Source organism: Python bivittatus, unplaced genomic scaffold (assembly GCF_059951505.1).
Source record: "Python bivittatus isolate LINGU-HERP-01145 unplaced genomic scaffold, Pbiv_v1 ctg000020_np1212, whole genome shotgun sequence".
Classification (NCBI taxonomy): Eukaryota; Metazoa; Chordata; class Lepidosauria; order Squamata; family Pythonidae; genus Python; species Python bivittatus.
Genome location: NW_028277030.1, coordinates 2,425,814 through 2,449,313, shown reverse-complemented (window position 1 = coordinate 2,449,313; position 23,500 = coordinate 2,425,814). Strand labels below are relative to the sequence as shown.

The window sequence follows — 23,500 nt, the reverse complement described above, 5'->3', positions numbered from 1 at the left end:
ACAAGATGGACCCAGAAGTCAGGGGAAGGCAGGAAAGGGTTAATTTCTGGAGCACTGCAAACTAACCCTTTCCCGCTTTCTCCCGCCTTCCGGGAGATTGGAAGTTTGTGTTGGAGTTGGAGTTCCTGGAAAAGGTTAGTATACCGGGTGAGGCAGGAGATGTAGCGGTGGCTCCCTGGGTGAAGGGATGAACTGGTGGGACACAACATGCTCTGTCGCTGTCCTGCCTCACCTGGCAATGGAGCGCACTGCGCCCCACTGGCTCATCCCACTGCACTCTCCAGAGTCTGCATGCTATCGCTCCTCACATTGGCAGCAGAAGACAGGGCTCCTCTGCCCACACTGCTGCCCTGCCTCCTGCCTGCTGCTCGTTTTTTTACTTTTTACAGTACTTTTTACTTGGTTGGACTTACAAACAAAATGGACTTACGAACAGCCTCTTGGAACGTAACTTGTTAATAAGTAGGGGACTGTCTCTAGTTAATTTAAAAAGTTTTCACATGAACATATGTGCCAGTTACATTCTGTCCCATTTCATATTTCAGATGAACAGAAGAAGGAAATAACTCTGGAAATGGAGGAGAAACATCTTCACGTTTTGGAGGTATTGTGTATAGTTTGTTACTTTTAGTAAATTACGTTTATTTCTATCTTAAAACAGAAGATCTGTTTTAATATTCTTCAGAATCTGATATGAATATGTTAATTAAAAATAGGTGATATATTAAAATTCTGAGATGTCAATAAGGTCTGTGTGTTCTAATTTCTAATCTAGGTTAAACTTCATATTGTACAGAAGATACCTTGAGCTTACTGTCCATCTTGTGTGGGATCACACTGTGGCTTAATTTAGTGATCTGTAACAAGAAATTGAACTGTATCTCACACAAATGTGTGTACATGTTTTTTTCTATGAATATCCAGACATGCTAGTAGAAATAACTGACAAAGCTCTGGACAGGTGCCTACTCAGGGCATGCTCCAGATCTGACGTGCTTTTGGAGGCCTTTTCTTTCTGGTGGGTTTATCAAGTGCTATTAAACAATAAAAACTGACAACAGGTCCTTTGCCTCTTCCCTTTTGGGGTATGGGGAAAGAACAGAGGAAGAATATTGCTTCCTGCTCCCTAGCCACTTAAAACAGTGTTTTTCTTTTTGTTCTGGAATCTAACATGGAACCAAGAATTATTATTATTATTTTTTTTGCATTGAGCCAGGATGACCATACAGTGCCAGCAGTCATGTTGCTTGATTACTGGATATTGTTACTTCTATGCCTGGCTGCTTGTCTGGAGTAGTACTGATGGAAACATCTTGAAATTACAACCTGAACAGCGTTGAAAGAAGCTAATAACTAAGGGATGACAGAAGCCCACCTTTGGCCAGCAGCTGAGAAGCACTGCTGTTTGTAGTACTCTGAATTCTTAAGATTGCTTCTGTTATTGCTGACCACCTGCAGCAGTGCAAGCACTCTTGGCTACTGACTCTCCTGTCCCAGTCCTACCTACTACCTGGGCTATTTTGTTTTCTAATAGCTAATAGGTTGGTGATCAGTAACTGGGAGGCAATACCACCTGCCTTACTCTGAGCTCTTCTGCCTTTGGAATGCAGGAAACATTAAAGGCATGGGAGAAAGGGTATATGTGTTTAAACAGGACAGGGCAGCTGTGCTGAGAAGAGTGACAGATGTTGCTGTTTCAGTTCTCTCACAGTGCCCCTGATGTAAGAAGTGAAGTGTGGGAGTGAAGTTGCCAATACCAGTCTTCCTAGGCTCACCTAGTTGAGGATACATTCAGAGTTCTGTGTTTCCCATTAGGAGACAGCTTTCAGAGGTGCTAAAGGAATCCTAAGATAAACATTCTTTTTGAAAAAAGAATAGGTTATGTTTTGTGGCTCGATATAGGCCTTGCCCTAGAATTTTGTTTTTGCAAAGTCTTTAGTAGCTGGGACAGATAGAGTAGAAGAGCCCCTAAAGTTACAAAAAGTCCAATTTGGAAAGATTTTGTTAAGATAATGGCATTTTAATGATTAAATTTCATTTCCTTTTAGAATCTTAAAAAAGAATGGGCATTGAATGCAGATGTCAGTTTAAAAAATGTATCTGAAGAGTTATCTCTAAAACATCAGACCGAATTGAACAAGATGAAACAAAACTTAACAGCAGAAACTGAAGAATTAAAGAAAAAAATGGAGAAGCTGTCTCTTGAAAAAAGACAGGCTGAAAGTAAGCACTGCATTTTGGCAATAATTATCTCCCCAATATCTCTGTGCTTCTCAGACAAGTCAAGAAATCAGCAAGATACAGGATTTTATCTTACCATTAAAACAAGTAGATGCTTTGCCACTGTTATCAGTAGACAGTAGACTGCATTAATTTTGAAGCATATGTCTTTCAGAAGTGAAAGACAAACATAAGAAGTGATATGGAATTTGTTAAGTCTTACATAACTAGGAATCAAAACTGTAATTAACTATTAGAATCGATACTAGTACATTAGATAATGTTGCTTTCTTCTTAGTCTCAGACAGTCATGATTTCCTTTGCCTGCCGCTACTGGTAGGAAGAGTGATGGTGTAAGGATTGCAGTAATCCTCTCCCTCTGCCAGCAGTTCTAAAGAATCTTCTCTCTCAGTTTTACCCATGTCTTCTGCACAGTGTGTTGGACACTATTTAATAAGGTGTCCAGATTTGGTATTAAGTCTCTTTCCAGTCTCTTTCCTCCTGCCAGTAATCCCACTCAAGAAACAGCAGCATTACTTGCAGTGGGATTTTTGAAGGAGTAGAACCTCTAGTGGGGAGGGGCTGGGCTTATAGCAAGGAATATGTAAGACCTCATTAGCCTCTGTGATCAGCCATTCGCGTATTCTCTGAAACAGAATGTTTAATCGTCCCTCATTGTATTGTTTTGAGTGTTCCATGCTGATCTGAATAAGAATGATTAAATATCTATTAAGTGAAGAATATTGATGAGAGGATTAGATCTTTGTCCTTGGTGTTGGGTCAATTCCTCGCTTTTGCTCTGTCAGTTTTGTTCCAAAGGAATGCGGTATTGTAAAGTTGTTTTAAGGTTTGTACAATTGCAGCATAATCAATTTGGAACTCAGGTGGAGAAACAACACATGCTTTCATTTCATGCAAATTCCTTGCCGAGGTCATTTTTGTTATTTTATTATTGTATTTTATGTGTTTTATGTCACTGTTTTTCATTATATTTAAATGAATTCTTTAAAAAATGCAGTGTACATAGCAGATAATATATAAATATTTTAATAAATAAATATGTGTTATCTTGGCCCATTGATACAGCCTCAGAAGGATTGTGAGGAATTCAGTGATTTAAGCTATCTACAAGCTGTTACCTTGTCCTATTTCCTCTTCATATATATCCATTCTAGAAAGACTATCCAGGTTCAGATAATTTTGTCCCTAAACTGCTAACCATCCTCCTTTCCAGTTATCCCATTTGTTGTTTTTTTCCTGATGTGGTTCATCTACATGTTCTAGGAAGAAACTGCTTGAAATACCAATTTCTCATTTCTTGTTTCATATTATAGCCTTTTCTGTTTTTGGATTGCTCTGAAGATTACAATGATTTCTTTTTTAAAAGTTAAAATGAAATTATGCAACTTAAGCAGACCATCAATTTCACTCCTTTTTTCCTACACCTCTTCAGAATTCTGCAGCTCTCTATTTCTTATATTAGAAAAGGTGATTTAAATGAGTCGTCTCAAAAGAGGCACTGTACTTCATGGGCAAAAGGTGTGCATTTTGATTTTTATAATACAAGAATGTTCATAACAGAACTCAACATTATTTTGTAGTGGAACATAAAATTCTAGAAAATAAATACCATCTAACCATGAAAACACTGCAGAGTGAACATGAAAAAGAACTGCAAGATGTAAAAGAGCAAAGCAAGAAACAAGTAGAAGAGTTGCAGCAGGAGGTAAATATGCTTTATGGAAACAGAATTTGATAAAGACAAAACCTCTTGAGAGTTGGTACTGTAACAGGCTGCGCAGAATTGTGCCTTACTGCTACATAAAATCATAAAGTAAAAAAAGCATCTTGTCCTTTCCATGTGTAAGAATCTGCTGGTCTGACAATAACTTAGAAATTCACTTTTCTGTGGCAAGTTTTGGCATTGCCTCACCTCAGATTTGGAGTACTGTATCCATATATGTCCATAATATCAGGAAGCTTAACCTATTTCAGACTCTCCAGAGCTGTTGAGGAAAATATTTTAGTGCTAGTGCTCTTAATAGATATCTATATACATGTAAAGTCTCGTAGTTCAACTCCTAGTGACTTCTGGCTGTATTTTTCATAGCAACAGTATGAAAATTGTTTTCCGTTGTTTTCTTCCAGATTTTTTTTTTTAACTTCCTAGTCTGGCATACTGCTTTGGTGTATCCTGGTGGTCTCCTATGCAAGCACTCACCAGGTCTGACCTTACTTCATTTTTTGAGATTGGCCAGAGTAACATACGTGCCTTGCAGGGTGTAATAGTTTTCTATATGGCTTTGATAACTCACATTATTGTGATATACAACAAAAACTTTTTGATAGAATCAGTGCAAGAAGAGCATGATTTTAAGCATTTGTGTCTGTGAGAGCCCACAATCTGGCACTTCTCCATAATAAAGGATAAGGAAAAGTACATCTCCACTAACTTTCTATATCTAAAGTATTATCAAATATTAATATTCTTTATGTATGTATGGTGATCCAAATGAAAAGTGGCATTTGTTTCTAATTATTGATTCTTCAGCTTCTTAATAATAGTTACACAGTTCATACAGTAAAATTTTAGTGTAAAAATTGACAAAGATGTGGTAACTTACCATGACTTCTATAGATACAGAAACTAAAGGCAGATTCAGAAGAAGAAATGGCACAACTTTGGTCACAACTGGATAGCGCACGGGCAAGTCGGCAAGAATTAAGTGGTAGGTTTAAAATTGGGAAATTGTAAATTGTAATTAGAATAGATTTGCTACCATTTAGTGACTGTATTTTGCTTTATGTCTGGTATGTTGCAGTTTATCAGTGACATGTTTTACACCCTCATAATGAATACTTAGTAAAGGAATAATTACCAGTTTTGAGGGAAATTGCAATTTTAATCTCCACATTTTAGATTATATCTACCTTCATTTTTGGAAATAGATGTAATTTTCCCTGTTCAAAAGTATGGGCCGCATGTATCACAAATTCATTTGCAAATTTTTAATTTCAGTTCAAAGTAATGGTATTTGGTCTTTATAGGCCTGAGTGATCTGGAGCCAGGGTACAACAGGGATCACTGCTTTTCATACACAATTTTCCCATTCACTCAACTCTTTGGAAGCCTTGCTTAGTTATCTTTCATCTCTTAAATAGCACTTAATAATTGCACAAAGCAAAGCCATTCAGAAATACTTCCATAGATAAGGAATTCTCCTAAGAAAGTTAACTTAGCAATCTTAATGAATGGATTAATCATGATGTTATTTTGATTTACCACAAAAACTTAACTTGATAGAATCAAGGCAAGAAGAGTATGATATCAAGTATTTGTGTCTGTGAGATCCCAAAATCTAGCATTTCGCCATATAATAAATGTCCTGAAGTACACCTCCACTAACTTCCTATACAGCATCTAATGTATAAAATATTAATATTCTTTATGTATCTACGGTGATCCAAACGATGATAATGATGGAGAACTTTCTTTTAAATTAGTTTCGTATTCAAACTTTTGGTGCTGCTGAAAATGTGCTATGTTTTAATGATTATGTTAGATTTTTTTAAAAAATCAGGATTGTTGACGTTCAGTCACTTCCAAATCTTTATGATCCGATCGCTATCATTTTGTCAGGATTCTCTGTCATAAATTGATTCTTTGAATTCTTGTAAGTGCATTATCAATGATAGTATTTGGCCTCTCTTTCTATTGCTTTAGATTTTTCTAAATATCAGGGTATCATCGACATATTTTGCCATTTTGTAAATGGCAGTGATTTTCTGCCTTCACAAATAGGCAAGAGAAGATTTCAGAACACATTTTTAAAATTATATCAAGAGAGGAGGTTCAATTTTAAAACTATTTATTTGGAGTTTTTTTTTTTTTAATTCTTTCCTTTGAACTTTATAAAACAGATAAGCACTCATTGGCTTCAGCAGCAAATGGCAGCTTGGAAGAATGCTGATCCTAGCAATTCAGCTTGTATATTATACTTCAGTGCTGGAAAAAGGTCCCTGTGAAACTCAAAATAAAATAAATATTTCTTTCTGATAAATTCTGCTGATTACTAACATGGAAGGAATTTATTTGGTATTTATTTCTAGATTTGTTTTATATGATGAAAGTCTTCTGTCTCATTGCACAGGCAGGGTATAGTGAGGGATTCCTAAGGATAATTTACTATTGTGGCCTGCTGGAAATTACAACAGTGCTTGTTTCTAATACTTCTAATTAATTTGGCATCAGAAAATGGAGAATTGTTCTCATTCTGCTTTGTGTAGTAGTAGGGACAGTCTGAATGCAAGAATGGTTCATCTCCCTGGGGATAGCTTCAGCTTGTAGACCTTGCCTACAAGTCAAACAGAAGGTATTCTTTTTTATGTGGAGAATGCTGTCTGACTCAAAGTAAGAAATTCAAGATAAGACATTTCCTGCCTATTTTAGGAATTCTCTTTTAAAGAGCATGATGGGCTCATTATGAGCATAATTTAATAATTATTGGAATTGCACAACTAATTCATTATAGGTCACAAAACCTCTATGTGGCTTTCTCAGCTTAAGGCAGAATGTGCAATTTTTAGCCTTACACTACATGTTATCCCCAAAGCCCTTCCAAAATTAATTTTGAATAAATAGTGAAATATTGTGGAGTATTTATATTAAATATATTAATTTTAATTTCATTTTGCAACTTTAGTTTTTGTTGTGGTCCCATCATTTTGTGCAATGCAATCTAGATGTACCATGGAGAGACTGAGTATGATTCTTTGCCCAGAATGTATTCCAGACCTCAGCCCTAAGAAATGCAAAAACAGGGACAATTAAAAATGGGTGTCATGTTACAGTTTGGGATTTAAGGTGTGTCTTTGATCTGAAAAGTTGTCTTGAGTCTTTCTGATTTGACAGCCATATAAGTCTAAGGAATAAAATAGAACTGCTGTCATATTAGTTCCCTATATAGACATATACACTACAGACTTGAGTTGATTTAGCAGTCATGGCATCCTGTAAAATTCAGATTGGCAAGATAGAATAAGAATGGCTTTTAAAGAATAAAACTGTGGTGAAAAACGTAGGACGAATATAGCTTTATTCATTTATTTCTCATATAACTCATAATTTCTTTTCAAACAGAGGGCCAGCTGAGAAAATAAAATTATATTATAAATTTAAGCTGCAATCCCATAGACATATATCAAAAAGTGTGTCCTATTGAATTCAATGAGATCTTTTGCATAAATATGCATGGAATGGAAGTTCATGTTCTTATAATGAGATCGCTATGTGTTCGTTCAGAATTAAGTCCCATTGTTTTCAGTAGTGCTTGCACTCAGTATTGCAGCCTTAATGGTATGGGAGTTGCATTTTTAAATTATTTTATTTCAGCTGAATTAATATGTTTAAAGTGAACAACTTTATCTTTTTTACCCATCAGAACTGAAAATACAGCTGCTTGCTCGTACCTCACATGTGGAAGAACTTGAATATCTGAAAAAAGATTTTCAACTTAAATGGGAAAAAAAAAGGACTGAACATGAAACTGAGTTGGAACAACTAAGGCTTTATTTTGAACAGAAATTAAAGTCTGTGGAAGAAAATTATAGAGAAGAATTAACAATGCTGCATCAGAGATTGCAAGAAGTAAAAGATTATTCCATAGTAGAGATGGACAAATCCGAAGAACAAGATGTGGAATTTGGGTGAAGTTAATGATTTAATATTGCTATTGTGCTATTGGTTCCACCTCAGTGAGCTTTAAATCCTAGTTTAGGTTGAATACAGTAATGATCTTAATTTGCAGTCATTAAAGAAAACATTTTGGCTCACCACCTTCACTAAGGATAAGAAAAGGTGCTGTGGCTTCCAGTTCATAGAGAAATAACTGTTCAAGTGACTTTTCAGCACACAGATGATTAGAACATTATGGAGAAATTAGTGTGAAGTTAGCTATATATTAATACCACTGTATCTGTAGTTTTCGATGATAAATGAAAATGAATTATGGAATCCATATAGCTTCACTTCATGCTAGTATTTTCTTATCTGATTGTGGCAGCATTAATACATATGTAAGGATCTTAAACTAATCTCAGATTGTAATTCAGCAAGTTTAAATCAATCATTCTGTTCTTAAAAGAATACTAGCTAAAGTTATTTTTCTGAAACATTGATATTCCATATATTTTATACAGCCCATCTGTTACATTATTGGAAGAGATGACAGAAAGAGAAAGGTTGGATTTGTTTGAACAGCTAACTCAGCAGCTGGAGCACTATAAGGTAAGTTACCAAGCAATAAATACAGTAGATGTATTTGAAAGTCATTAAGCTCATCCACATAACCTGTTCTCTATAGTGTGAAGATGCCACTGTTACCATTTGCTGAGGACATATCCTTACACTGGAGCCTCCATCTTGTAGGCTGCCTGCTACTGAAGCTGGTTTAAGATGCTGGGTTGTTCTTGTTTCTGTTTTAAGTGGTTCTGTTGAATAGTCAGCAGTTGAATTACATAGCTACAGCTTAATGCACGTAATTGAAGGTGTTTGAATTGTTTCAATTAAAATTGAAAGGACTTGGCTCTTATGCTTCGGTAGCATGTGGGGTAAGGAATTCCTTTCCCAGTGATTGTTGCTTTTAGGAAGCCCTGGTTCCCCATTCCTACTCCTCATGAACTGTTTTTTTTTAAACTATTCCATTGTACAAGGTAATCTGGTATAGATACAGCTTTAACATACTTTTGTCTCCTATTCTTTGGATAATTGGAGCTGTATGCATACTGTTATCTGACAAAAAAATCAATACAATTTCTTAAACTCCAGCTCTTCAGCAACATTTATCCAATGTCTACATCTTGGTTGCACAAATCCACACTACCACTAGATGGCAGCCAGGATGGACAAAAACTCCACCTTTTTGTTTCCATCTAGTGGCCAATAGATCAATTAGCTGCTAAGTCAATAATCGTTTTGGAGGAATTATGAGGATGTAATCAAGAGCATCTTTCTCTCCCACACATATCACACACACACACACCCCGTTCTTGAATTTCAGCTCCCAAAGCACTTACACAGTGGCTACACCTGAGCTGCACAAATCCAGGTGATTACTACCTCACAGTTAAATACAAGCTTTCTGCTGCCCACTGTTGATCATTAGGTTAACAGTACTTTGGAAAAGAAAAAAATGATTGGATGAAGTGCCCAAGCCTTAAAAGCACTGCCTCAGCACACATTCTGTACAGTGATTAGTAGTGTTTTTTCACATCTGTGGTGATACTCAGATTTCACCTGGGTGAAACAATCAATCACAGTGCAGTGTTACATGGAGGAACTAGTGGACAGCAGCACAACATGGCCCATTCTAGGTGCATGTTAAGGGCATATTGTTGGAGCATGCAACTTATGCTAACATGGTTCCCTCCTAGCATAATAGCTCAGTAATTTATTTAAAGGGTAGCTAGTAGCCAGATATACTAATTGATGAAAAGGATAATAAACTAGGTATTGAAGTAGGAAAAAAGGTACAGCAGAATTGTGGAAACAGTTCTTAGTAAAAGAAAGACAGGGATCATACATCATGCTAAGCCATAGTTTGATTAACCATAATTTGCTGTATAAGCTGCAGCGTGAAGCCAAAATTAGACAAGCCACATTATGTGTGTTATGTAAACAAGATGGAAGACTTTTAGCCAAACCAGAGTTAAATCCTGTAAGGTGGTGTAGATGAGACATTTCAGAATATGCATTTTGAAATGGGATTGGATTGGTGATTATGTCTTGGCAGGTTATATTCACAACCTCTTAAACCTGAAGTTAGCTAACTATTTTTTTACTCTCTCCACTGTAGTTCTTGAATAGTACATTTATACTGCGTGTATTGGGTAAATGGGGTTTCTGATGAATTAAGTATAGTCTATTATTTTGCTTCTCTTTTTGTTTATTATTGGTCAGTCCTTTCATACTTGCAGCCCACCTTTAGTTTAAATGTGACGTGAAAACCCACTTCCTTCTGCATGGTTGAAATGCTGCTACCCAGCTTAAAATGAGGGGAGGGGGATATCTTATTTCCAGGAGGAATTAAAAAAAAAAATTAAATGTATCTTTTTAGTACCTTATGCAGCTCTATAGACCTTTTTTTTTAATTTTAAAAACCTAACAACAGAATTGTAATGGTCTAGTATTTCGCCATTTTCATCTTATCACATTGTTTTCAAAGATAATTTCCTGTATTTACAATTTCCTGTATTTAAAATATTCACTTTACATATTTTACTCATAATTCTAAAATCATCATTTTGAACGTTTTTCCCTGAATTTGTCTTGTTCATTCCTCCACCTTGACTTTGCTTGCGTTGGTACTCCAGTTGTTAAAAACCAATGCTATATCTAACAGTTGTTCAGTTCTCATTTTCTTTATGAAGATTTGGTTTTCTCAACCTGTGATGTTGCTAAAATGTCATCTGCATATTGTAGCATAGTATTACATTTTAATGCTGATTACCAAGAGTATAGATTGCTGTAATGTATAAAATAGTGCAAAATGATTAAATAAAATTTTAATTTCCTACTCTTAATCATACATTTCTCTTACATGTTCCCTTTAGGAAGAACTTTGTTCTTTACAACTGCATTTGGACAAAAAACATTTGCATGAGATTGAGTTGTTAAGATCTACTCTTACACTCCAATACCAAGAGAACATTATGAAGATGAAGTTGGAGCTCTCAGATAGATATACTTCTGAAATAGAACAACTAAAAAGGAAACATTGTTTAAATCTTGAACAGCTACGTGCCAAAATTTCAGAAGAACACCTTAAAGGTAAAAGGCTGTGTCTCATAAGCAAGATGTGAATTTTGAATGCCCCAACTTGTAACAGATTAATAAATGGGCACATTTTATATCAAATGTCAAAGATAAACACACGATTATTCACTTAATCAGTGGTCACATGTTACACAGGCAGACCTCGCTTACTGACTACCTTGTTCAGCGACTGTTTGAAGTTACAGTGGTGCTGAAAAAATAACTTTATGACCAATGCCGGTATTTACGACCTTTGTAGCATCTGTTAGTCACATGATCGCCATTACAGTCAGTACATATTGTCCTGTGCCTGACCTGTTGTTTTTCTTTTCCACCCCTTCGGGAGTGGAGAGATTGGAGAGGAAGGGATTACGAGAGAGTAAGCAGGCACACAATGGGGAATACACATCAAAAGGAATGTAGTGGCACCAGCAGCCCTGAGCATGCTAGGCAAACAGCCAGTGTATTCCCCATTGTGTGCCTGCTTACTCTCTTGTATTCCCTTCCTCTCCAATCTCTCTACTCCCCAAGGGGGGGAGGGTCAGGCACAGGAGAGATTACCTACAGAAATTGCTTGTTTTTGTTTTCTTTTTTTCCCCCTTGCAGAGTGAAGAGATTGCTTAAATAAACAAGAGGGGGCAAGAAGAAAAAGCAGTATCTGTAGGCAATCTTTCCTGTGTCTGACCTGCCCCCACCCCCCACCCCCCACAGAGGAGAGAAATTGGAGTGGAAGGGATTACAAGAGGCTAAGCAGCCACACAGTGAGAAATACACTAGGCTGTTTGTGTAGTGCGCTAGTGGCTGCTGATGCCAGTGCATTGCTTTGTGTATTCCCCATTGTGTGTGCCTGCTTACTCTCTTGTAATCCTTTCCTCTCCAATGAATGTAAATACAAAGAGTTCCGTTCTTGCTAGTTATGCCAGCGCTTGGGTGAGCATTCCAAAAGGTGGAGAGTGGTTAGGAGGCAAACCAAAGCAGAAATATGAAACTGATTAGTCTTGTCAGTTTTGAGCTGGCTATTCCAGTGCCTAAGGCAGAGGAGTGGAGAAAAGGAAAGCACAATCACAGTGATGTGATTTCCCACTTAGCAACTGCTTTGCTTAATGACAGAGCTGCTGGTCCCAATTGTCGCTAAATGAGGACTACCTGTACCTTAAAAATAGATTATTGGTGACTTCATTTTTATAACACTTTCTTGGTTCTCAAATTATGTATCATAAGTAATGTACCAGAAGATACATGATAATTGAAACCTCTGAAAAGCCTTGGAAATAGCTGTTAATTATTAAGGTTAATTATTGAGATTAAATATGCATTTTACTATGAGTATTTTATATGGGAGCAAATTAGGGTTCCTGATAACAGTTTTGGGACATAGTTTTTATTTTGAGATTTTGCTTGTTTAAAAGAAAATAAAAACTCTGAAGAATTGAAGAGATAAAACACTCATGATTTAAGAACACAACTAAATGTCACAACATTATTTGTTGCTGTTGTAAATCTTGTAAACTGATAAAAAAACACAATGTAAAATAACACAGTAATTTTGTAAAATATCTTAATGTCTAATTTCTTTGGGGTCATTCAGTCTTGTATCTACAAAGTTTGGTAAACTTCATATCTGTAATGTAGTTACATTACTACATTAAAAATTATGTTAAATTGTTTTATGTGTAACTTGACAAACTGGACTAAATGGATTAGTTCCCTGGTTATATTGTTAAGAGCAAAATTTTATAAAACATTTTATAAAATGTACTGCAATTCTTAGTATATTGTGTTCCTGACCTATTGATTAGATAACAGTAGCTCTGTTAATCCCATCTGTAGGAATTTCAGCGTACTTTTCAATACATATATCTTCCCTATTGTCTCTTTAACTTGCAGAAGTGTAGCTCTTCCAGACGTTCACTTTTGGATAAACACTAGGACAGAACCAATATTCTCCAGCTATTTTATGTGGGTTAACATTTGTCTCTTACCAGAGAATTAGATTTATGAATAATTTTAACTGCATCATAGTAGAAGTGACAACAGTTTCTCAGAATTCACAAGACAAGGCATCAACCACAGTCTACCAAATCCTCTTTCTCTATGCTTTAAAACATTTTATCATTTTCAGAAATTACTAAAATTCGTCTACAAAGTGCTCAAGATGCTGCACGTCAGATAGAAACAGAGGTGGCAGAGCAACTCTTGTTGTTGGAGAATGAGTACAAGAATGACCTTGGTTGTCTTCAGCTTGAGATACAGTCCATTTCTGCTCAACAAGAAGAAATAGAAAAACTGAAGAGAAAAAATACTGAATTAAAGGAAATCAGTGTACAACAAGAAAAGCTTTTGAAAGAAGAATTAGATCAGGTATATATTGAGCAATGCAAAAATACTGCTTTTAGGAATAATTTGGTTTAAACATATCAATTATCTTTATTATTGAAAAATAATAATCTATTCCATTTTTTAAAAATGCCTTCAGTGTTCGTATTTACTGTGTAGTTATCCTCACTTCCAAGATTACTGAAAATAATTTTAAAAAACATGTTCTTTTATTTAAATAACGTATTTTATTTAAATCAGAGTTTAAAACAATTGTTTTATTAAAAATGAAACTAGCTCAAAGATATTATCATGAACATAGCTTCTAAGTATATTCTGTTCAAATTGCTAATGCTAATATAGAAATAAGTGAACTGACTGTAACAGACATTTTTCTAAAAGTCAAAAGACAAAGAAAGTCAGTGAATAAATAATTTGAGATCAGCTCAAGAAAGAGGAGCCTGGATATATGCAAGGGAAAATGAACAAAAAGTGGGGAAAGCCATTTCAGCCATATGAGGATTTAATAAATAAGTTTCTGGATATGAAGTGTACAAACCTAATCATAGCAACAGGTCCCTAAAAATACCCCATAGGGAAGTATTTTGGTAAAGTTTGACTTCCTGTATATGTGGGTAAGGCACAGGCAAAATGCAAATAGTGCAGTAAAGAAATGCAAGGCCTAGTTGCTCAAATGAAACATTATTATGAAAACTGTTGCTCCATCTTTGAAGAATGTGAGAGTTCAATTCTATTGTCATCTGTTGAAGAATAGAATTTCTAATATAGTTTTTTGTTTGGTTTATTGACAGCTTCATCCATAATAAAACAACAAAGGATGCAGTTCTGATCAATAGTGCAAAATGGGTAGAGAGAATTAAAATGGCAAGAATGTTGGGAAAGTTGATATGTTGCCTTAGTATTTACAATAACAAGGGGTGTGAATACTGTGTTTGCTGGATGTATATCTTGGATTTTAGGAAAACTGATTTTGAAAAGCTTAGATAAGTTCTGATGGCTAGACATTATGAAAGAAAAAGAGATCAAGAGGGGATGGGATATCATAAAACTGAAACCACAACAACAAATATTCCCATAAGGAGGAGGAAAAAGAGTTGAAGCTATTCTTTGAGACAAGAGCTCTCTGATGAACTAAGGCTTGCAAGAAATATGGATAGAAGAGACAGAGGTACGGTTTAGTTGGGAAGCCTAAGAAGCAGAAGGAGCTGTACCATGCTAAAAGAAGAAAACAGATTTACTTGCCTTGTTAGGAACAAGAAAAGGGTCAAGGAAAGATTGGATCTGTTGCTTGGAGAAGATGGTGAAATGATGTTAACAGGTGATGGAAGGCAACAGTTTTGACTTCCTGTGTTTTCTCAGTTGATACCATAAGAGGTGTTATATGCAACATGGGACAAGTAGAACTAAAGATTTAAGGAGCACAGAATAGATACAGTGGTACCTTGGGATACGAACTTAATCCGTTCCGTGACTCTGGGCGTATCCTGAGTTGGTCGTAACCCAACGCAAATTTTCCCATAAGGTTCAATGTAATTACCGTTAATCCGTTCTGGCGGTCCGCGGACCACGCGTCAGGGGCGGGAAAACGGCCGGGTGCCACATGGCGGGGCGGGAAAATGGCCAGGCGCCGCGTGGTGCGGCGGGAAAACAGCTGGGCACTGCACAGCGGGGCGGGAAAATGGCCGCGGACCACGTGTCAGGGGCGGAAAAATGGCCGTGGACCACATGTCAGGGCGGAAAAATGACTGTACCCCGAGGCGGAGTGCGCACATCGAGGTAAATTTTTGCGGCCGGAGCTGGTCGTAACCCGAAAAGTTCATTAGTAGAGGCGTTCGGATCCCGAGGTACCACTGTATGAGTTTAGAGAATACTTAACTACTTGAATGAATTAGTATGAATTATACTGATGCTGAAGGACAAGGACCTTGTGAATATTGTTTCAGAGACGTTGAATGTAATTTATGAACATTCTTGGAGAATAAGTAACATACCAAAAAACAAAGTTTGTCCCCATCTTTAAAAACTGGAGAAAACTGGGTTTAGGGAATTACAGACTAGTTAACCTGCTGTCAATATTGAGCAAAATGCATTGTTTAGTGGAAACCAACTTTGGGCTCATAGGAATGTCATGCTAGCCAATTATTTTTGGTTGTTGTTTTAGTAGTTGTGAGACTGAATGGACATTAAATACCATTAAGCTGTTGTATTCAGGGAATGGTCATTAATGGTTTGAGTGGAAAGTACAGGGTTCTTTTTAGGGCTATGTGTTGTTCAACAAATTTATAAATACAGAGTTGTTGCTGGAAGCAGTCAAAACCATAAAAGAGAATCAAGACTCAAAAGAATCTTCATATGCTGGAACACTGGGCCAAAGTATAAGATGAATTTCAAAACTCCTGTATTTTGGTACAGAAGACAAAATATAAGATGGGTATGATAGTGTTTGTTATTTTTACGTTTACTTTTCAACATCTGCTTTATATATGTTTAGAGCTGCAAATCTGAACTCATGTTTATGTGAGAAACAACTCCATTTAACCCAGTGACATTAATTGGGGTGGGTGGGGGAAGGACTTCTGTACATGGCTGAACTATAGATCTCAGGCAGTAAGGCAGTGGTGAGGGATGCTGGGGACTATAATTCAGCAGAGTTAGGAGAGTCACAAGTTCTCTTCTCTTGATTTATAGGTAAAGTTAAATGTTGCATTATGCATTTGGGGGGATAGACATTTTTGTACAAATAAATATATTTATGTTTTAGAAGGGTTTTTTTATATAGTAATGCAGAATTATAGTTTGAAGTATAATTTTTTTAAAAATTGTGTTGAGTTAGACTAGCTTAGGTTTCAATGGATTTTATGTGATATTTAATAGATTAAGTGTAAACTAATTGAAGATCATACAGATGAATTAAGAAGAACTAGAAAAGAGCTCTGGGAAGTGGAACAGACTCATAAAGCAAAAGCTGAAGAATGGAAACGTGAAAAGGAGATATTGGTAGCGGAAACTAAAGAAAAATTATCATTGCTTCGTAAAGAGCTTCAGAACAAGGCAGAATATGAGAAGCAAGCATGGCAAAGGCGGTTTGACCTTCGAGAAGCAGAAGTGACTTGCCTTCAAGAACAGCAGGCTGCTCAAATTGTAGAATTAGAGAAAATTCTAAAAGAGCAGCAAAATACTATCCAGCAGTTAGAGGATAGTTTAGTAAATGCACAGAAGACTTTGGCTCAATATAACAGTGAATTATCTTCCACAAAGACCCTCATGGCTGAAGAATTAGAAAAAGCTAAACAAGTTTTACAAGAAGAATATAAGGCTAATTATAAAGAAGCACAAAGCAGGTTTGTAATTTTTTTCCTATAAACGTCTAGCTTGATCCTTCAGTGTAAATGCCTTCATGACCATGTCTGTATATGCAGTGTCTATTAATTTAGCTATTTAATAAATATACCACATTTTCATAAATGAATGGCATTCAAGGCAGTTAATGCAATTATTACAATAATACACCAATTATAAATATACTTTAAAGCAAAGTTGCAACATTAAAAAGTTACTAGTATTCACCCAACTCAGTGACAACTTAGCTTGAAAATGGACTATATACAGGTAGCCCTCAATTAACAACCATTTGTTCAACGACCATTTGAAGTTACAGTGGCGCTGAATGAATGATAGTTATGCCTGCTCCTTGAAGTTACAGCTGTTGCAGTGCCCCTGCCGTCACATGATCAAAATTGGGGTGCTTAGCCCGCCCACACTTAACAACCACAGGGGTGCTTCAACTCCCCCCACCTGCCTGTCTCCCCCCATCTCTGTGCTTTTGGCCTCTGTGCGTTCTGCCATCCTGCACTCTGCTGACCCTGCCGGCCCTGCTGCCCCCAGCTGTCCTTCGCTGTCGTCTTCCTCCCACTGCTGATGCAGCATGTCTGGCCCAGCCCTTCATGAGGCAGCTGCTGGCTGCGCAAGGCCTTCTTCCCGCTTGCCAAAATTGTGTGCGGCCTTCTTGCGAGGCTTGAAGCCTTCCAAAGCCTCACAAGAAGGCCACACACAATTTGGACAAGGCCGCATGTGATTTGAACAAGTGCATCCTCCCTGAACCACACAGCACCTCTTGTGTATCCCCTTGTGCTCTCTCTGACCCTCCCTCACGCACACGTGCTCTTTTGCATCCTCCCTGACTTGTGCTTCGCCGGTCACGCACAGCCTCACGCACCCTCCCCAACTTGTGCAGCGCCTCTCGTGCACCCCCTTGCACCCTCCCCACCTTCCCCTGAACAACCCCTCCCTCCCCCACTGGACAGCAGCCACTTACTTTCCTGCGGGCCTGGGACTTAGAGCTTCCTGCCAGCTTCCCCACTGACTTTGGTTTTGGGAAGCCAGTAGGAAGTTGCCTCATCTAACAACTGTGGGGTTCAGTTAACAGCAGCAACCAGGACTGCAGGGAGTGCCGTCACATCGCTTAGCGATGGAAATTCCAGTCCTAATTGCCTTCATAAGTCAAGGACCACCTGTACCCAATTTGTAATACAACAAAGTATTATTCCTGATAGGTAGTTGTTTAGTTGAAATTGATTTGTATTTTTTATATTACAGAACTGTTTATGGTAGAAAAGGGTAGGCTTTTTCAGTTAAAGAGGAATTGAGCACTTCAATTGTAGCAGGATGTGGAAGGCAGAGATAAATAAAATTTTTCATTTCATGAAGCAAAAATATAATCTGATTAAATTGATAGTGATTTAAGAAGTATGTGTTTGTTTTTAAGGCTTATATGGCCAGATATCTTGTAAAACATATTTCTGGGCAGCTCACAACAATAAAAACCAAAGACAATAAAACCAGGTGCCTAAACCGCAATCTCCAATCCATCCAACAATACAGTCCTCGGCTCCAGAAGTAGATAGTCTTTTGTCTCTGGATTTCAACAGAAGACTACTATGTCACTATCTTATCCTTTAAGGAATAAGCTTTAGTGGGTTTGTTGTGTAAAAATTAGCTTAGTGATGGATATATGTTCAAAAATGTCCCAAGAGTAAAATATGCATTATTATATGTTGTTTGTTCTTTGTATGGTATGTTTCTGGTAATTTCTTCATATGCTTCCTTATAAATCTAGATTTTTGGAAGAGAATAAAAAAAGCGAAACAGAACATGAAATTCTTCTCCAGGAATTGAGGGAAAAGCATATTGATGAGCTAGAACTTCAAAATAAAGAGTTGCAGCAGGAACACAAGGAACAAATTTTGTCCCTTACATCCAGCCAGCAAGCTGAAATTGAAGTTCTCAGATCTACATTAGAAAGAAAACAACAGAATTGGTTAAAGACTCATGTGGCTGATATCCAGAGAAATCATCAAGCGCACATTACACAGTTGGGGACAAAGCATTTGTCTGATTTGAACAGTCTGGAGGCTACGTACCATTTTGAAATTAAGTTCCTGCAAGAAGAGCACAAGAAAACTCTTGAGAGTTTACAGATAAATTTGAAAGAACAATTACTTCAGAAGGATAAAGAAAATCAAATGCTTTTGGCTCAAGAATTAAATACGATGAAACTTAAATATGCTGAAGAACTGCAGGTTTGTGAAGACAATCTGAAAATAGAGCTGGCTGGTGTTCACATAGAAAAACTTAAAATAATGACTGCTGAAAGTGAAGATGTTCATAAGGTAGGTCTGAGCAGTAAAAGGTTGCGGTTGTTTTTGAGTTCTAATTTTAGTGATACAAGCCAACCCAGATGTCATAGTTGAACAATGACAATCTGTTGCAGTACGTATCTCCCTTTTTTTCTCACATGCACACAGTTTTGCGTCTTTAGTTCTTGGTTCCACGGGCAGGGAAGCTTCAGGTTTCCTATTGTCATGGACATATCACCACTTGTTTTGGATTGGATTAGTGGCTACATCTCACCTCTATAGAGGCAGTGAGCTTATTAGGGTGGTCATTGTGACTGCTGTGGTAATGCTTTCAGTAATCTGCTTTCTCCAGAACTGCCTGCATTTGAGAAACCACCAGTCTCTCAAACACCTTATTCAGCAATTCAAATATGAGTCTATAGTTGTCCATCTCTGAGGAATCCAAGGCAGGCTTTTAAAGAGATGTATTATGCAATAACGAGCACCTTTTGTTTTGATGCAAGCTGTTTGATAAAACACCAATTTCTGTATGAGCCTCCACACTTAGGGAAGATGGCCTAAGGAGGATCACCTACAGTTGCCACAAACTCATCTGTTCCAGTCTTCTCTGCTCCTGTCCCAGTTCTTTGGAATGCACTCTCTAGTTGAGGGGGCCTAATAACTTTAATAACTTTTAAAACTTTTAACTTTTAAAAAGACCCTTAATAGACATTTTGGAGAGGCTTTTAACTGAGAGTTTTAACTATTAATTTTAATTATTAATTCTATTGTTTTATTTGGTTAATTGCAATTTTAACATTTTGATTTTATATTTGCTATTTTGGTAGTCAGCAGTATAACCAAATAAATATGTAGTACTTGCTGTGACTTATAACATTATGACTTTATAAAATATGGTTACCACTATCCATAGTTCAACTTTAAGCTGGAACATACATTGGTCTTGCAGTTGGTGGAAAAGAACAGTTAGCAATCAGAATGGCTCATTTAGTTTAGATTATTACCACAAAATATTTTGTGGACCAGGAAGTAGAGAGAATGAAATGACATAGTGGGGAAGGACATACAGGCCTATAAGTATTTTCTAGATATCCATAATATGATTTGACTAGTTGATTATTATACAAGGGCTTTGCAGGAAGTGGGTGGGATTGTATTTTGCTTGCTTTAGGCTGCCTTTTTCTGCAGAGCTTTATCCTTGCAGCTGTGACTTAATTTTGGATTATGTGACAGATGATTATGTCACTTTTTGTTTAGCATTTAACCAGGCATATGGGAAAATATTAAGGTTTATGGTGATCATGCAGATGTCATCTGAATTATGCCACATTATTTGTATGTATTTTGTATGTATGTTTCATGAATGTTTTACACAATTTAAATATAGGCTGTTACAAGAACATAAGAGTGCTGCTGTTTGATGAGAAACTTTGTCAAGGTTTTTTTGAAAGTTCCAAGTATACAATATCAATAGGATCACCTCTATCCACATGCCGGTTGATACTTTAAAAAAAAACAATGGAAGGCTGGTGAGGCAAGATTTGTATATAGTAGTCCTCAGTTAACAACAATAATTGGGACTGGAATTTCCATCACTAAGCAATGTGGTTGTAAAGCCAGCGTAACATGACCTCATTGTTTAGTGATGGCAATCCCAGCACTCCCTGTTGCCATTGTTAAGAGAGAATTGTGGGTCATTAAGCAAGTCCCAGGTGGCTTATAAGCAGGCAGGCTTGAGGGGGGTATGCAGTTGGCACATGAGGCATGGTGGGGTCAGGGGTGGCTGTTGCTGGGCGGGGCAGAGTGCAAACAACTTACCGGAGCAACTTGCAACTTCCCCTGCCAACTTCCCCATTGACTTTGCTTGTGGGTAGGTGGCAGATGGGATGCTTCAACCCATCATAAGTGCAAGCTGGTTGCCAAGTGCCTAGATCGCAATCACGTGACTGTAGGGGTGCTTGGATGGCTGGAACTTTGAGGACCGGTCATAAGTACCACTTGTTCAACACTGTCATAACTTCAAATGGTTGCTGAACGAGTGGTCGTTAAACGAGGTCTATCTGGAGGTAGGTAGTCCTTGTTTAGTGACTGTTTGAAGTTATGATGGTGTAAAGAACAAGCATTGTGATCAATCCTTGCATTTATGACCATCACAGTGTCCCGCAGTCCCATGATCGCCATGAATGCACACCAGTTGTGAAGTGTCTGAATGACAATCATGTGACCGCAGGATGCTGCAACGGTCGTGAATGCAAGGATTGGTCACAAAGCTGTTTGTTTTTTTTAACACCATCATAACTTTGAATGGTTGCTAAATGAGGCATTTGGTAAGCAAGGACTTCCTGTATGGTAAATGTAATAGCATTGTGGGCACTGTTTTCAGTTGGTTCCACATTTACTTCTTATACCAGATTATGGTCACTGTTTAGGATTAAATCTAGGGTCACCTCTCCTAGTTCCAAAACCTGTTGTTCTAAGGGTCCAGTCTTTTAGAGAGTCTAGAAATTTGGGTTCTCTGTGGAGCACGAAAGAACAAAATATATGTGAGGGGTAACTGAAGTACCTTACTTTTACAATAACGTCTCCTGTACATGCCTTGCTGATTCCTTTTACAATATCAAGATTATGATCAGGTGGATGATAGCATATCCCTAAGATAAATTTATATTAGCAGACAGATATTGCCACTCACAGTGAGTCTTTGGAGGAATCTATGGAGGATTGTTTTCTACTATAAGTTTAATTTCTACTAAATTTTATGTCCTCTTTGAACTTATTTATTTATTTTATTCTATTTGATGCTGCCTGACTCCAGAGCAACTCTGGGCAGCTCACAATACAATAAACAGAATAAAAACAATATAATAAGGACAGAGAATGCCAGTTTGTTGTAGTGGTTAAGGCACCAGGCTAGAAACCGGGAGACCCGGAGTCCTAGTCCTAGTCCCGCCTTAGGCACAAAACCAACTGGGTGACCTTGGGCCAATCAGCCCTAGGAAGCAGGCAAGGCCAAACCACTTCTGAAATCTTGTCAAGAAAACTGTAGGGACTTGTCCAGGTAGTCTCCAGGAATTAACACTGACTTGAAGGCACCAAAAAAAAAAAAAAAAAGATGCATACAACGAAAAACCAAACTAGAAACTTCTCCCAGGACATCCTTCTGTGTCCTTTTCTATAAAGTTTATATCAGGCTTTCCCTGTTCCCCAAGGTTACAGTTATACATATTATATCTATGTTGTTGTTTGTAATCAAGTGCTTTCCCATCTTGGTTCAGAACCTTCTAGCATTGTCATAAAAACGCCTATATACCATGTTCTTTTAAGACGTTGACATGAGCCTCTTTCACAGACTTTTTATCTCCTAATTGCCATATTCATCCAGTAATTGGCAGCAAAGAGATAAGAGTTTTCTGTATCTTGTTTGCTGTTGTCTGGTAGGTATTAAGATTTTTGCAACCCATAGTGAGTAGCCATAATTATCATTTTTCTTAATGTATATCACTGGAAATTCTTGTAAATTCCTTAAGCATCTTAGACATGATATATATTATTTTTTGTGGTTCTTGATTATAGTAGGTATTAGTTGAGATTCTAAATTTTGCCTTTGCTGGACATGAAGCAACTAGTGAAAATTAGGGCCATCTAGGGGATGTCTGGAATTGTGCAGCTTAGATCTCGTAGCTCTATGAAAATATGCAAGCTGTGTCAGAAGTCAGAGTGGCATAGTTAAGTCACTGCAGTGATTCAAGTTAGAACTAAGCAGACAGAAATAGTCCATACAAGCTCTAAATTGTGTTTAATCTATAAGTAGAAACAAAATGAATTATATTATTTTAATTTTATCTGGTAGCAACTCTTTGTTTCTTTTGTGTGGAAAGATGAACAGTTTATAATTTGGGATTTATTTATTACCTTTGATTCTGTGTAGAAAGAATTAACTATAGCGCTAGAAAAGCAAAGGCATTTGTTGGAGGATGAGCATCATAAAACCCTGGTTGTTTTGCAGAAAGAAGTCCTCCAAATGGAGGAAGAACATAAAAAAAGAATACAGGGATTGCAAGATCTTCATTTGGTGGAAATCCAGAAAGAAAAAGAAAATTGTCAGCATCTTCAGAGAGAATTGGAGCAAATAAAGTCAGAAAAACAACAGGTGAGAAGTGCTGAAAAAGTGATTTCTGAAAAAGTAAAACTGTATTTCCATTTGGCCTTGATTTTGTATTTTGCTGTAACTTGAAATTATCTATCTGAGAAACTATAATAGAGGTGGCCAATTTTGCTGCTCTTACTTAGCGGGTTTTCTTGAAAAAATACTAAATATTGCTATATTTGTTTCTTGAAATACAAGATATGAAGAAATGCAACCATTTTCAGAACAGTTTCAATAGTTTCCCTCTGATATTTTCTCATCCCCAAAGGAGGGAAGATACTACTGATGACAAAATATAGTTTATCTCCAAAAGTAAATAGAAGACTCATCACGATTCAGGCAAAAGAG

General features: G+C 37.1%; 1 protein-coding gene across 4 annotated transcripts in view; it reads left to right on the top strand.

Moving 5' to 3' along the window:
• Positions 1 to 23,500, top strand: part of PCNT (pericentrin) — a 97,395-nt gene that overhangs the window by 2,696 nt on the left and 71,199 nt on the right. For 3 of the 4 annotated variants that reach the window (XM_088133309.1, XM_088133306.1, XM_088133305.1), the window contains exons 4-14: positions 546 to 604; positions 2,049 to 2,223; positions 3,822 to 3,946; positions 4,859 to 4,949; positions 7,662 to 7,926; positions 8,419 to 8,506; positions 10,831 to 11,047; positions 13,155 to 13,393; positions 16,244 to 16,710; positions 18,486 to 19,038; positions 23,012 to 23,155. In XM_088133309.1, coding sequence (XP_087989435.1) covers positions 546 to 604; positions 2,049 to 2,223; positions 3,822 to 3,946; positions 4,859 to 4,949; positions 7,662 to 7,926; positions 8,419 to 8,506; positions 10,831 to 11,047; positions 13,155 to 13,393; positions 16,244 to 16,710; positions 18,486 to 19,038; positions 23,012 to 23,155 — 2,423 coding nt within the window. The remainder of the gene's footprint in view (positions 1 to 545; positions 605 to 2,048; positions 2,224 to 3,821; positions 3,947 to 4,858; positions 4,950 to 7,661; positions 7,927 to 8,418; positions 8,507 to 10,830; positions 11,048 to 13,154; positions 13,394 to 16,243; positions 16,711 to 18,485; positions 19,039 to 23,011; positions 23,156 to 23,500) is intronic. The other variant, XM_088133314.1, reaches the window with a different exon arrangement.